The sequence below is a fragment of the Cheilinus undulatus genome, linkage group 18, assembly GCF_018320785.1.
Source record: "Cheilinus undulatus linkage group 18, ASM1832078v1, whole genome shotgun sequence".
NCBI lineage: Eukaryota > Metazoa > Chordata > Actinopteri > Labriformes > Labridae > Cheilinus > Cheilinus undulatus.
The window spans coordinates 30,468,972-30,484,911 of record NC_054882.1 but is presented as its reverse complement, the minus strand read 5'-3'; the positions used below and the strand labels follow the sequence as shown (position 1 = coordinate 30,484,911).

The following is a 15,940-nucleotide window of genomic DNA, read 5'->3' as shown; positions in this document are numbered from 1 at the left end:
GAGAAAGAGGGGGAACCGAAGGAGCAACTCACACAATCTGAGAACACACAAATAAGCTATTGGCCAGATGGGGGCACCCTTAACCAAGATATGAGATAGCATGCTGGAGCAGCTTACAGTGAAACAAGGAAGTGTGTGGGACTGGTTGTATTTGCTACTATGCCAAACTAAACAGTTTAAAAGTTTAAACACCACACTGGAAAAAATTATCCTGCTACATTTATTCAAATCAGGCGCATTCTTTACTGCATGCTTTCCATTTTAAAGCCATGCTGTTAAAGATACATTTTCATAAAACACATTAACAAAAAAGGCAAATTTACAAACTTTATCAGTGTAATGAAGCATGTAAGGACAATAAGGTTAGGGGAGATGTCAGAGGAGTCCTCTGTGTGCCAAGTCCCAACACTAGGTGGCTCTGTGCTCTGTAAGTGCACAGGATTGGTCCTTTGTTTACAAATTTGGGAAAAGCTTGTTTTCACTCAACGAGGGATCTTTAACAATATACAATTTGTATATAGAATTTGTATATTATGAAATAAAATTACGTTAGAAAATTTTAGTTGAACCTTACAAATAATGTAATGTATTTAGAAGGTACACAACCTTTCAACAACAGGCATCAGAGAAAAGAAATGCCCTCACTAGTTATCAAATCTCTCAACTCACACATCTCATACCTGAAGCTAAATTGCATTAGAATGCTGATTTAATCCCCATCATTTACATGTGGCTGAGAAATGGTGCTGCAGAACTGAAACCCCGGTCGTAATGGATGGTTAAGTGACTCCTCACCAGATCTCTTACATATAATATAAGTTCCATTAGCCCCGAAATGGCTACTGTATGGCATTTAATTAAATATAGCCTTTCAAAGAAACCGACTGCAAGCAATTTAGAGTGTGGTTACATTTGAAGCTTGTGTGAGGTTACCAGTGCTTTTAACTACAACACCCACTGTGTTGCGTGTTAATTAACATATTTAGAATGAAGTAGATTTGCCATGCACTAATCATTCACTAATTCACTAAGAACTGCAGCCTTTTAAACACTGGACAGTAATCAACGTGCCGGGCCTTAACATTACATAATCTGTAATTATGTTTCACTGAAGGAAAAGCAAGAAATATATAAATAAATTGAAATAAATTAACAAAGCCTATTGATGTGATTGGTTAATGGATGCCTTCACGTGGTGTGATGCTCAGCCTATTTGCCAGCCATACACTGAAATACACTTTGTGACCTACAACAGGCACACTTAGGGGAATGTTAGAGAGGGGGTGTGTGTTCTCAAGTGCTCTTAATATGTTAAACTATTAAAGGAAACAATTTCAAACAGTGTTTTTTGCACTCTTTCCTCAACATCAGGCCAATTTAAGTCAATATACTAAATATTGCCCATAAAAGAAATGTCTCCTTCTCTCATTTCGCTGTTATGAAACTAGGTCCACCCCACCCTGTATGGGGCATGGGGTGGGCCTGTCCCAGAGGCCCCAGTGCACCATGGGTATTGTTTCGACTCCTCAGGTATAATGAGGGAGCTGTGGCTCGGCTGCTGAGAGGGAGAGTGGCAGCACTCCAGCCCTGACCCCCTCATAATCCTGGGAAACCCATCCTGGGACAACTCTCGCCTCGCTCACAGCTTTGGGCTGAGGAGGGAAACAGACTGAGCTCAGTTTCAGAGAGGACTGGGAGACTCAGAGTGAGGTTTCTGTGCCCCTTAAGAGGTTATTGCAGCTCTTATAGGATCATCTACATTGGACATGACCAGATACTCTGACAGGGGTGGAAAGTATGAACGTAAGAACAACGTAAGACCATTTTGAAAACAGTACTTCTACTCCTACATGAGTACATTCTAACCAGAGTAACTCTTCTTTTACTTGAGTACAATGCTCTTGAACTTTTTCCACCTCTGTTGACTACACAGTAGCACACAGGAAGAGAATGATTCCACATAACATCCCAAAAAGCTGGAGTGCAATGAAAAGGTCTTCAGCGTTGGAGATATTTTACAGTGTTGATCCATCAGTGTTAGAACAACTCTGTAGAGTTGATTGATCTAAGCTCCGCCCACTGCGGTCTCAAGTCTGAGGAATGGTTCGGGCAGAGCTCCCTATTATACCCTTGAGTGGAGCGTTTAGTTGTGTTGAGAAGTTGCCTGTTGTATTGTGATCCCTGCTGTGGTTCTTTTGCTCACGTTTCAAGTGAATTGGTGTTTTCGTTGTTAAGACACATTTGCACCATCCATGAAGTTATCCACTGAGTTAGAGTTCTTGCGTATGGCTTTTAAAGTGTTAAATCTACCTCTATATGAGTTGAATTAACGCTGTCAGTTTTTCTGTGTATTTTACTTGTTCTTACAATAAGGAAAGATCAATTAAAATTTAATTGTGACTACCTATCCAATTTAAGTAAACTTTAAATTAAATACATTTTGCTTGAGTAGACTTATAAACCAGTAATTTTACTTTAACTGAAGTAAATTTCAATCATAGAAACTGTAGTTTTACATGAGTACAAAAGCTGTGTAGTTTTTATACTTCTACCTTGATAGATGTGCCAAAGATAAAGTGGATTGCTTCAGGCATCTAACCTGACACGCCAGATAGATTTGTTTCACACATCCATCTGGAAAACCTTCCATAAACGGTGTTTGGGAAAGGGCAGAGCCTTTGAAAAATAATCTGAGGGTGATTGGATGAATGTTCTGTCACATCTTTAAGGGCCAATCAGACCAACAAAACATGTGAAATCATAGCCCCAAACTGAGGTGCACTGCTACGGACAAATAAACCCCATAGATAGCTGCATAATGCAAACTATGGCGTCAGTACACGACTTTGTCGTTTTCAAAAAAAAAACAACTCAGTGCTGTTCTTTGTTCTTCTTTTAACAAAGAAATGTCGTCAAGTTCTGATAAAACTGACATTGTAGCAGCATCCACGCTAATGTCTTCAGCCATACTTGCACCAGCCTCTTTTCGCTGCTTGCATACGTCACTACTCTTCCGTGCCTGGAAGTACTGCTCTTCGACGCTGATTGGTCCTGTAACTTTCAAACCAGGCCCAAACGGTTCAGATGGGAACTATGCAAGATGGATTTGCCAGTAAGAAACACAGAAACGGATGAATCCTTCTGCTTTGCAAGATTACAAGGCATCCATGTTTCCCAACATTATCAAATGATTGGTCTTCACAGGATCACAAAATATCCTGCTGCTCAAAAGTGCAAAACATCAGTTGATTAAACCATATGAATCATATGAACTAAATTTATACGAAAGTCAGCCCCTGTTGAATCTAAACATGTGTTTTATGACAAAGATGTCACTGGATACTGGATAACTTGCTCATAACAAAGGAAACAGGAGCTATGGCAATAAGCAAACCTGCTGAGATTCAACAGTTTTGTATTATTAATTACTTGTGTCAAAGAAGTTTCCTTTAATCTTTAGTTTGGGTCCACCCTACTTAGGTACTGTGAGGATCAAACACGCATATTCTCATTGAAAGAGGACCGATGAACAGAAAACTTGGTGGGGTATCAGATTCATCTATTTTTTTTTCACTTGCATCCCAGAGACTTGTGGTTCAGTCACACACACATTAGGAGAAGATCACCCAGCGGGCATGCAGGCCTCTGCTGTACTGGCTGTTGTCAGGTGACCCTCTCTACGGCTTCAGCGGCGTCAGTTCCCAGCAGGGGACGTTGCTGATTGCTGACCACGCACACAACAATGTTGCCTGTGAACCCACAGCTTTATGGCTGCACTGGCTTTGATGCGACATCTAATTGGCCGAGATGAACTGATGCTGTGGCAGCTTGGGGCCCAGCTTCACTGTACACCAGTCCACACAGTCACTGCCTGCATTTAATTAGGTCCCCTTTGCCTCTTGGCTGTGCACTGTGTATCAGTGTGTGCACACAAAATATTGACATGCTCAGGCTTCTGTTTATCTAATCACATTTCTATAGATGTTCAGAAATTATATTTTTGTGTATTTCTATGAGGAATATTCAGAAATGAAAAATAAGGATTTCACAAAAAGAACAGAAGGTGGGGTGGTGATACTTTGCTGGTTATCTGTGATATGACAAGGTGCATACTAGAATTAAGATGGAGAGGTTTGGAGCTTTGTTGCCTGGGGTTTGTTTTCTTAGTTCTTAACATAGCTTGAGGTGCTACTGATTGGCTTGGACGGTGACAGGGTGTGGTCTAGTAGAAGAAAGAGTGAAGGGTGTCATAGTGGTTTGTTTTCGCAGGTCCTTCACTTCGCAGCGTTTGGCGATGGGTCTGGAGCCTGTTGTCGCCACGGAGGGGCTATGTGTGAGTGGCGCTTTGTTTAACTTCCTCTCAGTGCTGCAGAAACCAGCAGGGCCTGGTAATGAGTCTGCAAACAGGACTCACAAGGAAGAATACCACGTTCCTCATTACTAATTGCAGTGAGTGATGGAAGAGTGTTTCTTGGTATTTAGAATCAGGTTTCTAATCATAATCAGTCATTTGTTATAAAAAATACCAAACAACACATTTATAGAGAACAGCAGAGAGAGCTCAGAGTATAACCACTCATACCTACGGGCTAAATAAAAGTTGTGTTACTATTACATGCCAACAGACATTTTTATGTCAGAAATGAGGGCAATTTTAGAAGCTGTGCTGCTTTGTTTATTTGCATAAAATTGAAGAAATACCGCAATGTATCATATGTCTCAGCTTGTGCTGAACTCACCAGTGCACAATGACTGATTATGGCAAATTACTATCCCTGTACGAGCCGCCGAGAATCCGCTCGCTGGCTGTATGCAGCCCTGAAGCAGGGGAAGAGAAATTGTTCCGCCCAAGTACCATAAAAACAGATTGGAAGCTCAGCACTGTGAATTAGCTGCACAGGAAGCCCCCTAAACCCCCTGTTTTATTCATGAGCATGAAGGCTATCGGAGGCTAAGAAACCCCTGTGGTCTCGCCAGCTACATCAAGGTTGCACGCCGCGTCCATGGAAGGTTGCATTCTTTTTATATGCTACGTTGATGTCACATTAAAAAGCATCAGAGATTAATAGCTACTGTCATTAAAATGTATAAACAAATGAGATCTCAGCAAACAATATGAGCCTCTACTCATTCAGCTCATGGAATCCTGCTTGAAATTTTAACAAGTCATGTTTCGGGGTTCAGGGCTTTCTTTGGGTGACTTAAGTTTGCAAATACAGGGAGAAGAGGAACTTAACACAACTTTTTGAAATGCACTGTTGTTGGTAATCCTCTGAAAATTAAAAGAAGGAGGCTCCTTAAGGAGACACAGTGAACACACACAGGCATGGCCACAGTGGACCATTATGGAAGCAGAGAAGTTTGTGGCAGCCACAGGGGGTACTGTCGATTGAGGCCATTTGAGAGGAATATGAGAAAGCCACATCAGCCAGTACTACAAGAGGGCATATAAGACAAAATGAGTTTTCAGGTGACCAGCTTCCATACAACTTTAAAGCTGGTAAATGCTGTTCGCACGTTTGTAACCTCTTTGAAGCATGGCATTTATTTTTGTTCACGTTAAGCCCATAGATGTAAAAATTTAAACTGTATATTAATGGGAGTATAGAGTGGTAGGTTTAATTATTAATTCAGTTTACAATGTATTATCTAACCCCAGATATTTTCTCCATATTTTGAAATCAAAATACAACCTTCATCACCCCACAGTAGCACAACTGGGAGAAACACCTAACAGCCTAAGGAAGGCCAAGAAATAACTTTTAAATATATTACTTACAACATCCTTGAAGTGAATATGTTCAAAGTTGTTGAATATGTTGAAAATTGTTGAAATCAGACAGTTTGGGACATCTATCAAACAGCAACTAATAACCACATTCCACTTCCTAGTGGGGACCTGCAATTGCTCTGCTGTTAACAGTAAGAGTTCCTGTTCCTCTTGTGCATACGCTATGGGCTATCTCACCCTTGGGTTGACACTGAACATTGCACCTGTATTTTTACTTGGTCTGTCAGAGTCAATGCATTAATCATGATAAACTAAGGTCATACCTAGTGAATATATGGTCTAAAATTGCAATTAACTGCATGCTTAGTTGTCCCTTCTGGCTCACTGCAACGTCTCTCTGTATCCACAGTGATGAAAATAATGCCTATAGAGTCCTTAGCATCTCATTTCACCTTTTTGAAAACTCACTGACAAGTCAGTGTAAGAGTCAATAAGTCATCTGCACCTTGTGTTATTAAATAATATGAAGATGAATATATTTTCAAATTAAGTTTAGCCAAAAGGGACATGGATATTTAAATGCAATTGGATTCCTTTCCCAAATTGTTCAGCTGTACTTTAAATTGGAAAGAATGATGATGAACAAAGAAAAGGGCTTCAGCTGACATAGGTCACTGCCTAAAACTCCACTTACTTATTTGTCTGTATGGACAGTATTTACAGCTGATGTAGGTAAATTTTGGTAGCTAAATAGCAGTTGTGTGTATCAGTAGAAACTTTCATATCTGCCAACGCCGATGTTTAACTTTTTGAGCTAATATCTGCAGAAACCGATATCATGCAGATAATATCGTGCATCCAAAGTTTCATTGGCTTAGCTGAATAGAAAAGGAAAAAATGTTAATGGTGCTAGAAAAATAAGTAAAATATCTAAATTTTAAAGTTGTTGAGTAAAAAAATGAATAAACATTTAGTTAAAAAAGTCGACCTTGATGATACAAAACTGGATCTTAATTTTTCATCAATCATTCATCTCCAATAAGAGTGGAATCAAACATGTGCAGTTTAATTTAGCACATGTAGATTACTTTGTTCATTTCCTCTCTCTGTGTATTAACTATTTATCAGAAAGAAATTGCTACAGGATAGTAATTTCTTGCTTTTGTTTTCAAAACTGCCTTTAAAAACTATTAGATGTATGTCTTAAGATAAAGCCATATATGCTGAATTCTAAGCCATCTGTCCCTGTTTACTTGGCTTGTCTGGGAGCCAGCATTTTCTAATTGTCCTCTCTGAATTTAGCAACTTGGTCTCTTGTCATTATGGTGGCAACTGAAGTCCTAATGAGTGGAATTGTTATCTGAAAGATGGCCCCCTTTTTTCCCTGCTGCGAAAGCACATTAGATCCAGACAGCTCATTTCCATTCCCCCTGTCATCTCTCTAGAAATGACGTGCAGTGCTTGAAACTGTTTATTTCCAAATTCAGACCTCCTCCGCGGCAGCCATCGGCTTCAATTACCAGTTTTTCCTGAGCGGAGCCATCAGGCAGCCTGACACTGAGGTCCAACCTAATTCCCACCTTCTCCAAAGTCAAGAGCATAATGTGCAGATAAAAAAGGTGGAAAATAGCCTGCCACTCATTAGCATGCAGCGCCTGCCTGTTCATTTGCTTGCTGCGAATGAAAGTTCTGACACTCAGCGCCTTGTGCAATACGAGAATAGTCCTCTTCAGACTGCCTCATGTCCTTACTGCCATGGAAAGGTCATCGGCAGAGGTGTGCGATCACCAACCTGGCTCGCTGCTCTTCAGTGGCCCACCTGGGAGAAGGGTTAGCCGGGGGTATTGATTCAGGGAGAACCTCATTACCTGCTGAATCAACATATTATTGCCGTGTTTCACCCAGCCGAATGTTTACAAGTGTCTTTAGCGCGGGCAAAAGCCTACTCTGCTGGGCCACGACCGCATTCATTAGTCCCTGACCCCAGTGATTATGTGTTATCTGATACGCTGCTATCTGGCTTGGCCGCATGACCAGGGCCACTGGCCTGCATCGGCCGGGGCCCATTACAACCCCTCTCTTTTTCTCTCTCTGTTTTTTCTCCCTCTCCCCCTCGATCCCTCTCTCCCTCTGTCTGTGCTCCCTATGAATGTATCCATTAGCCTGCCGATGTGTAAATTGTTTTCACCTGCACTGCGGGCAGATGGGGAGCAGTGTCTCTGTCGTGATTTCCTATGCATGAGCTTTCTAATCAGTCAGAGAGTAACATGATTCCCTTGCTCCTTGCTAGAAAAAGGTGAGCTTGCGCAAGCATGCACACATACATCACATGAATGCACGCACACGCAGACATGTTCTCGCACTCACAATCTGCAATCAATATGCAAGCTGTGTTGTGGGGATATTGGTGCAGTGGTACTGGTGACAGGGTTCATTATGGGAGCTTGCCTTACAACATTGTGATGGCTTAATGCAGCAGAGAGGGCCAAGGCCTGAGATGATCTATGCCTCTGCCGTTCCCTATTTCACTTCAAATCGAAGGATAATTTGACCAGGAAGACTAAACCCACATAAACCCAGTGACATAGTAGCAGTGTCAACTGAGTGTGACCCACAGAAGAGACAGGAGAGGATGTCCCTCATGCAAACAAACAAAGCATTTCCTAATGCCATAATGTGGATGCGACATGAGCCCTGTAGGCCCCTTTTGGAGAAAGGGTCAAAGGGACCATTGAGGTATGGATTGGCTCTTTGGATGAAGGCAGAGATGTTCATAAGTGAGCTTTATATACTTGGCTGCTGACTTCTCATGGCTCCCACAAACAATTACAGATCTTGGTAACTTTAAAACAAAAATGGGTTCAATACAAAATGATATTTTTTACCATACATTTCTGTAGTTTTTGTTATAGCTACACTGCAAAGCAGAGGCAGAAAAAGTACAGTTACTCTGGTTGAAATTTACTTAAATAGCTACTGAAGAGTTGTACAGTGAAAAATGAAAATACATCTAAATACTCTAAGTTGACTCTACAGAGCTGAACTAACAGTGGGGGATCAACACTGTCAAATAACTCCAACAATGAAGACCACTCAGAGAAGAGTTAAAATTACATTTTGAGAGTTAAAATCTACTCTGAAATGTTTACCTCTGAGATATCAACACTCCATTTTTTACAGTTTTGGGATGTGATTTAGAATCCTTCTTTCAGTATTTGCCACTGTGTAGTCAACAGATGTGGAAAAAAGTACAGAAGTAAAATACTCAAGTAAAAGTACGCTTATTCTGGTTACAAGTGACTTAAGTAGAAGATAAAGTACAAATTTTAAATGTACTCAATAAACTACAATTACCCCAAAAAACTACTAAATTACAGTCATTTCATTAAATGTTATTAGTTGTTTTCCACCCTGTTGTAAAGTACAGTTAAAACATTACGGGCCATATTTTGACAGAGTAAAGGGCGACGTCTAAGGCATGTGATGCACAGTGATTTAGGGTGTGGCGTGCCAGGCTACATTTTTCTATCTTGATAAAGTAAAATCCAAGGGCAAACTGCAAAGAGGTTGGGTTAAGTGGCTTGATTATACATTGATTATTGTTCCTCAACTGACTGATCTCCAGCTCTTTAAACTTCTCTCCTTTCATTGTGCCACTGAACAACCAGAACGCACCCTGTATGAAATATGCTGATTGAAGATTTTTGAGTTTATATTTCAACGAAGCATTCCCACAATATCAGAAATCACTTTTTTTTTAAGATACAGTAAAAATTTCCATATTGGAATAAAGCAAACAGAAGAAAAAACCAAAGCTTTGAATTCTACCCCTGTCCCGATAAATGTTGTTTTTTTATCCATAGCAAACGCACAGATATTAAAATGTGGAGAGGGTGTGCTGTTGCACATCTTGTGCCCTATACACACCCATCTTTTTAATGCATCCTCAAAATAACACACTGTGCCACAGATCTTGGACATTAGACCAGGATTTAGGTGGTCTTAGGACTAATCTAAGGAGAAACCACCAATTCCCAAATACGACCCAAAGTTTTTTACATTTTTCAGCCATTTCATTGTTTTTTAATGAAAAAAAAGTGCCGTGCCATGGACCTGAAATGGAACAAAATAAGTGAGAGACCAAAGAGAAAGAAACATGTCCTTTAATATAAAAGCCTATCATATACTTTAGCGACATTATTTTTTCCTTGGCACACATCCGTGACTCATGTTTGGATCCCAACCAACTAGCTGAGACCTACAGGTCTAACATCCAGTTTCCACAAACACCTGCTGATGTTTTGTTCTAACAAACGCACACAAACCCCTCACACAAACGCATATCTGGAGTGCTACGAAGCACCACGCAGCCACGAGCAGATGGAGACTCGAGATCACAATATCACAGAAGAACTAATCATGTGGTTTTTAATTCATTTTGACATCAGTCCATGATTTCATTGCCTCTACAATGGGTAAGTACAAGTGAAAAGGTGTATGTTTTCTACAAAAGATGTGTGGTTTCATGTAAAACTTTATATTGAACTTTTCCTTGTCATAGTAGTTGTGTGATCCACTGACCTTCTAATGACTGGTTGCTTGTGCCACAGGATGAGAAGTGATGAAATAGTGACGATTCACGATCAAAGTCCATGGATTATGTTGCATTTTTAAGTTGACTGGATACCTTGCATGTTTTCCAGCCATGTGGATCAATCTGTTTTATGTGGATTGATGCGATTTGGCAGTGACCATCGCTAGAAATAGAACAAGGTGTAAACAGGAGAGCAAGTTCATTTGCTATTTAAACAAGTGGTGGACTAAAAACGATAAGGTGGACAACAGCCTGACACCAAAGTACTTAATGCCAGGTGTAGGATAGGGTTCTATACTAAAGTTTAGGCTAGATGATGTTAGTTCAATACATAGGAAACTGTGAAAAGACCAAATATAACAGTCTTAACAACACTAAAAATCTGATTAACCAACTGGGCCAACTGTGGGAGCAAAAATCAAGCCCTGAATGTCAGCAGCCCAATGGAAACAGCCCACCCAACATTAACCTCATCTGACAACCACACACATTGCCTTTATTTGATGCCATGTACCACACAGATCCTGCTTGTCAATCAAACTCCTGGCTCACAGACCCGTGTCAAACTGAGAGGTGATTTTTTCCTTACTGTCAACCTTGCCCACTGACAGGAGATGCGTATAGACCACAAGCATGTGAAAATGTTGGAAAGAGTCTGGATGGGACTGGCAATGGATGCCAAAAGAAAAGAATAAACAAACGAAAGAGAGGGGTGAATGAATCCACTCTGAAAACTACGACATCACAAGACATGCTTGCTCTAACAACAAACCACTGTTATTAGACCTGGGAGTCTTTGTTCAAAACCACACTGAAGCATTGTGCTCTCAGACGGCACTCGAGACTGCCCTGATGTTTATTCAAATAAACAACAAGTGCAGCATCATGGTGAATCTGATCTCCTTACTCATCCTTGATAACAAAAAAGACAACATCTACAGTAGAAAATAGGATATAAACAAACAAAAATATACAGATAATGTTCAAATGCAGCTCAGCACAGCCTCTTCATGTTCTTTTTCTGGGTTAAGTTGCAAATGAAAAGAAAAACATTTGAAACTAGTTCTCTCCATCTCATTCTGTTTTGTCGGCTTACTTTTCCATGAAATTGTAAAGGGGATTTGTTGCAGCTTTTCATCCACTTGATAGCACTTAACTAATTGCAGTCCTCTCATCGGCAAAACCGTACTCACAAAACATTGACACACAAATAAACCAGATGCAGACATGCAGGAACATCTACCTATCTGCATACAGACATATAAAGATCAGGCTATTACACTTTTCAGCCTGTTTAAAATTTCATCAGACCTGGTTTTGAACAGATACTACTAATATCATCATCTGGACACATTTAATCTTTTTAATATAACTTTGTGAAAATCAAACTCTACCTGTGCCAACTACAAGTGCCGGCTTTTTGAAACGATTATAAAAGCCCGGTCAAATCTCTTTTGCTAGTGGTATCAGCCAATTATAGAAACAAGTGACCATTGAATTAACACATGGAACTTGAAAGCTTTTGCACTCTGATGTAGAATGCTCCCCCTGAAAATATGTCAGACCTTAATTTGCAATTTCACAGAGAGTCACCTGAGTTCTGTGCAAACAATGGGCTTTAACTCAATGGAAACACAATGGCATTGTAAATGTTAAAATGTGTTGTTAAATGTCACAGTTCTCCTTTTAACTTTTTTTTAAACACTATCCAGCCAGTACTCGGAACGAATAACAAACGTTCATACAAAGTTCATTTCGAACTTGCCACAATGGGCAACTCCTGCACCTTTTCTTCATAGATGAGTACTGAGGATTTGCATTAACCCCAAACACTGCTTCAGTATCTGAGTGATAGTGAAAGGAGTGAAGGGAGGGCCATGAAAACCAGAGCTGTGGAAGAACAGCCACAAAAGACAGATAAACCCAACACCACAGAGAGGTGAGCCAACTGTTCCAAGTCTCTCACAAGGGTAGAAAGAAAAGGGAGGGGGCGTAGGAGATAATTTAGCATTTGTGTAAGCTGTTTATCAAATTATTAACTGCACAGATGTTTCTGACTAGCTAGGGGCTGAACATGGTCTCTGCCAGGCAGCAAGGGGGAACAAAGGTCTGACGGATACTGCAGAGATGTGCACTGAATATCAATTTAATTTACTAGCTGCTAATTCTCATGCAAATTGTGACCTCTGTTAGGGCATATCAATGGACATACACATTGTATGTCTTCAGAGGAGCAGCAGGCAAACAGAGCAGAGACACTGTATGAAAGTAGCAAAAGAGAAAATAATATTTTCAGTACAGCCCTTCATGCTCAGAGAGATTTGAAAAATGTATGCAATGCACTTTTTTTGTTTTCGCTGATAAACACTTGTAAAGACTGCACCATATCATAAACCTTAATTCATATTTTTCACCATTTGGGTGAAACAGTTATAACAAGGAAGAAATATACTGTAGATAATTCACAATAGCATTGGAATGAATGCTGTGTCTGTACAGTCAGATAAGAACATTCTGTGAAGAAGAATGGCTTATGGATCCCATAGTTTTTATGCATTTGTGTATGCAAAGTTTGTGAAAACATACTCACCGACTCATATTAAGGCACAAGCTTAGTCCAGGCTTTCTGCTTTATAGGAGGGTCCTTGGTTTTGATGAAATCTCCCCCCAGGTACCATCTCACCTAAATGAGTTTTCTACCTGAAACACAAATAATAGGAAGGCGACAAAAGCACATAAAACAGTAGTTATTTTTTGTCCTTATTGTGAATTATTATATGCCTGAAATTATAGTGATCAGTGGATGTGGCATGACATCAAAAACAATGCATTCAATGCCAGCTGAGCTCAACTTGAAAACCAGTGTTTTACAAGTCCTGATTTTCTTCATCAACTCTAAAGTACTGCATTTCAGCTCTCCACAGCACAAACAAAAAGCCTAGCAACAATATCAATTATACATGCAGGGGGCAAACAAGGGGATTTATTTCACAACAAATAGTCTCATAGAGAGATGCTGAATAGGGCAGATTAGCATTAGAAAAGGACAACAAAACTCCTCAGTTCAACAGCTAAAGACCAATATTATGGGTCTAGAATTGGGGAAATTGCTTGATTAGGATATGCTTTGGAGGGGTTGTCAAGTTCCAAATCCCAGAAAGCAAATTGTCACTATGACAAAATGGCATGTTACTGCAGTCAAAACATGACATTATGAGAACTGTCAGTGGTGAACTTTGATAATGTTAGACAAGATCAGGAAATGATGTCATCTTGGTAAATGAGAAATCAGCCTGTGTCTTTTGGAGTGATGGAAGCTTATCAAATAAAGACATAGACGCTGCTTGGTATTTCGTGCAAATATGGAAGAGATAGCCTACCATCAGAAAATTAAAGATATCTTTTTGTTTCTAATAACGTTTCTGCTCCCACTGGGATGACCACATTTGACCAATTTGATATTTTGTAATGTGCAAAAGTCTTTTTTAACCATTAAAATAATTATTATTGGCTAGCGTCGACGGATAGGACACGAAATATCTCCTTAAATATGAAATACATAAAAGGGCGCTGAATCAATATATATATTACAATTATGGTTATATTTATGTTTTTCCTGCCAGACATTCAGTGCGACTTACAGGAAAGGGAGACCAATTTTCTCTTGTAAACTATCACATTTCTAACGTGAACGGTCAAAAGAAGGATATTGAGAAGAGCTCGCGCTCGAAAAAGCACCACGTGCTCGCTCTGTTTATCAGCAGGGATTTCTGGGAAGCGGTACTCATGGTAACCAACATAAACACTAGTCATCCTCCTCTTCAACCTCCTCCCCGCTTTGCAGTAGTGCTAAATCCGGCGAAACTTACCAGCATGACTCTCAACGATGACCAGTATTATGAAAAGAAAGCGTCGATTCAACAAAGCATGCATAAAAGGTCAGGTTTCTATCTTTTTTTCTGTTAGCGTGAACGCGGCCTAGTGAACCGCAAAGTCGAGTAGTGGAGTCTGCCGACTAACGGTCTCCTATAGCGGCTCGCCACAGCAGGCTAGCCTGTCGATGGGGCAGGGTGATGCCGTATAGCTAGCTAGTGTATTAGCATATGACGCTACCTTTATTTGGTAATATCGATGTCTTTAAATTGAAAACCAGCTATGACACGCAAGCGTCCATGTACAAAACATAGTTTTAAAGAAAGCTAATGCATGTCCTTTTGTGATTTCAACCTTAAATCATTACTTCGAGGCGTATTTTTATGCCGGTTTCGCGTTCCAACGGTTGTGCACTCTTTACAGTTTGCTCTTGAGTAAATGTAAAAGTACCGTTATTTTCTCTAAGTGGACATCAATTAGCATATCAAACTACTGATAAGCTGCAGTGCTCTGTGTGACTGACAGCTCCTCTGACTTTTACGTACAGGGAGAAGCGGAGGCTTGAGCTGGAGAGGGAACTGTTTGCTTACTCGAGATCTGATAAAAGAATGTAAGTTTTACACATAAGCTTGTATTTAAATAGATGAAACCCTTTCTTGTTTTTTATTATCCCTGTCTTTACACATTAAGCTTACCTTGTGACATTTAAGAAAAGAGCTCCCACTGTATAAAAGTCAGCAAGTACATTAAATTGTTATTTCAGGTTTACACAGCAAAATCATCAGTGCTAATTTAACTCCTATGGTGATAAATTTAAAACTCTTTCAGAGTTTATGTAATTACACAGTGAAAAGTGTTGATATTTTAACTCTCTTTTAACTCTCTGTTAATTTGTAACACCATCAGTCTTGGGTTTTTTTTTGGTTTTGTTTTGCTTTTTTTACACTCTTAAGTTTACTTCTAACACAGCAGTGTGTTATTTCCTTTCGCTCCAGATGTAAATTTAAGTATATAAGCTTTGTCACCTTGTATTCAATAGTCAGTTGCTGCCGGGTCAAAACAAAATATTTCCAAAATCACCACTTATCAGGTAATGAAAGAAAAAAACACTTATTTTTTTATTTTATTTTATTTTCACAGATAAAAAAGCTGAATGGCCATAGTCAGTATCTTTTTTACATTTTTTTTAATTTGGGTTAAAATTTGTAAAAACAAAAAAAAAAAAAATAGACAAATGTACAGGAAGACCCATAACACCGATTTATAAAATAATAAATAAATAGTGAAAAAAATTGAGATATTAGGTTGTGGCTTTACCCAAACAAACTGTAGCAAAATTGGGTGTCTCCTGACACCGAGTGAAAAGACAAACACCCTTTGATTAAAATCTGCTTTCCATCCTTTAATGATAATCATCCCTTGCCACAGGCAGAAAGCGACTCAGTGGATATCTTCAATCATGGTGCAGACGTGTCTAACTTAAAGAAAACAACAATAATCCACCAGAACATCAGCAAAGGAGTCCCAACAGTGATTATTGTATAAAAGGCAACATCTAAACCTATTTTTACACAACTAAACCCATAAAAGTATGTCTTAAACACTCTGCTCAAGGGTATGATGGGAAAACTCCGCCTCCCAGATTTGAAATTGCTGTGTAGATTAATCAGCTCTTTACAGAGTTAGACCAACACTGAATGGATCAACATTGTCATATAACTCCAACACAGGCCTTTTACTCT

The 15,940-nt window shown here is 39.6% G+C and overlaps 1 protein-coding gene across 1 annotated transcript in view; it reads left to right on the top strand.

Moving 5' to 3' along the window:
* The first annotated feature begins 12,399 nt into the window (after positions 1 to 12,399).
* kiz (kizuna centrosomal protein) overlaps positions 12,400 to 15,940 on the top strand; it is a 34,045-nt gene continuing 30,504 nt past the window's right edge. The window contains exons 1-3 of the mRNA XM_041813233.1: positions 12,400 to 12,432; positions 14,028 to 14,263; positions 14,746 to 14,808. Of these exons, the coding sequence (XP_041669167.1) occupies positions 12,400 to 12,432; positions 14,028 to 14,263; positions 14,746 to 14,808 (332 nt within the window). The remainder of the gene's footprint in view (positions 12,433 to 14,027; positions 14,264 to 14,745; positions 14,809 to 15,940) is intronic.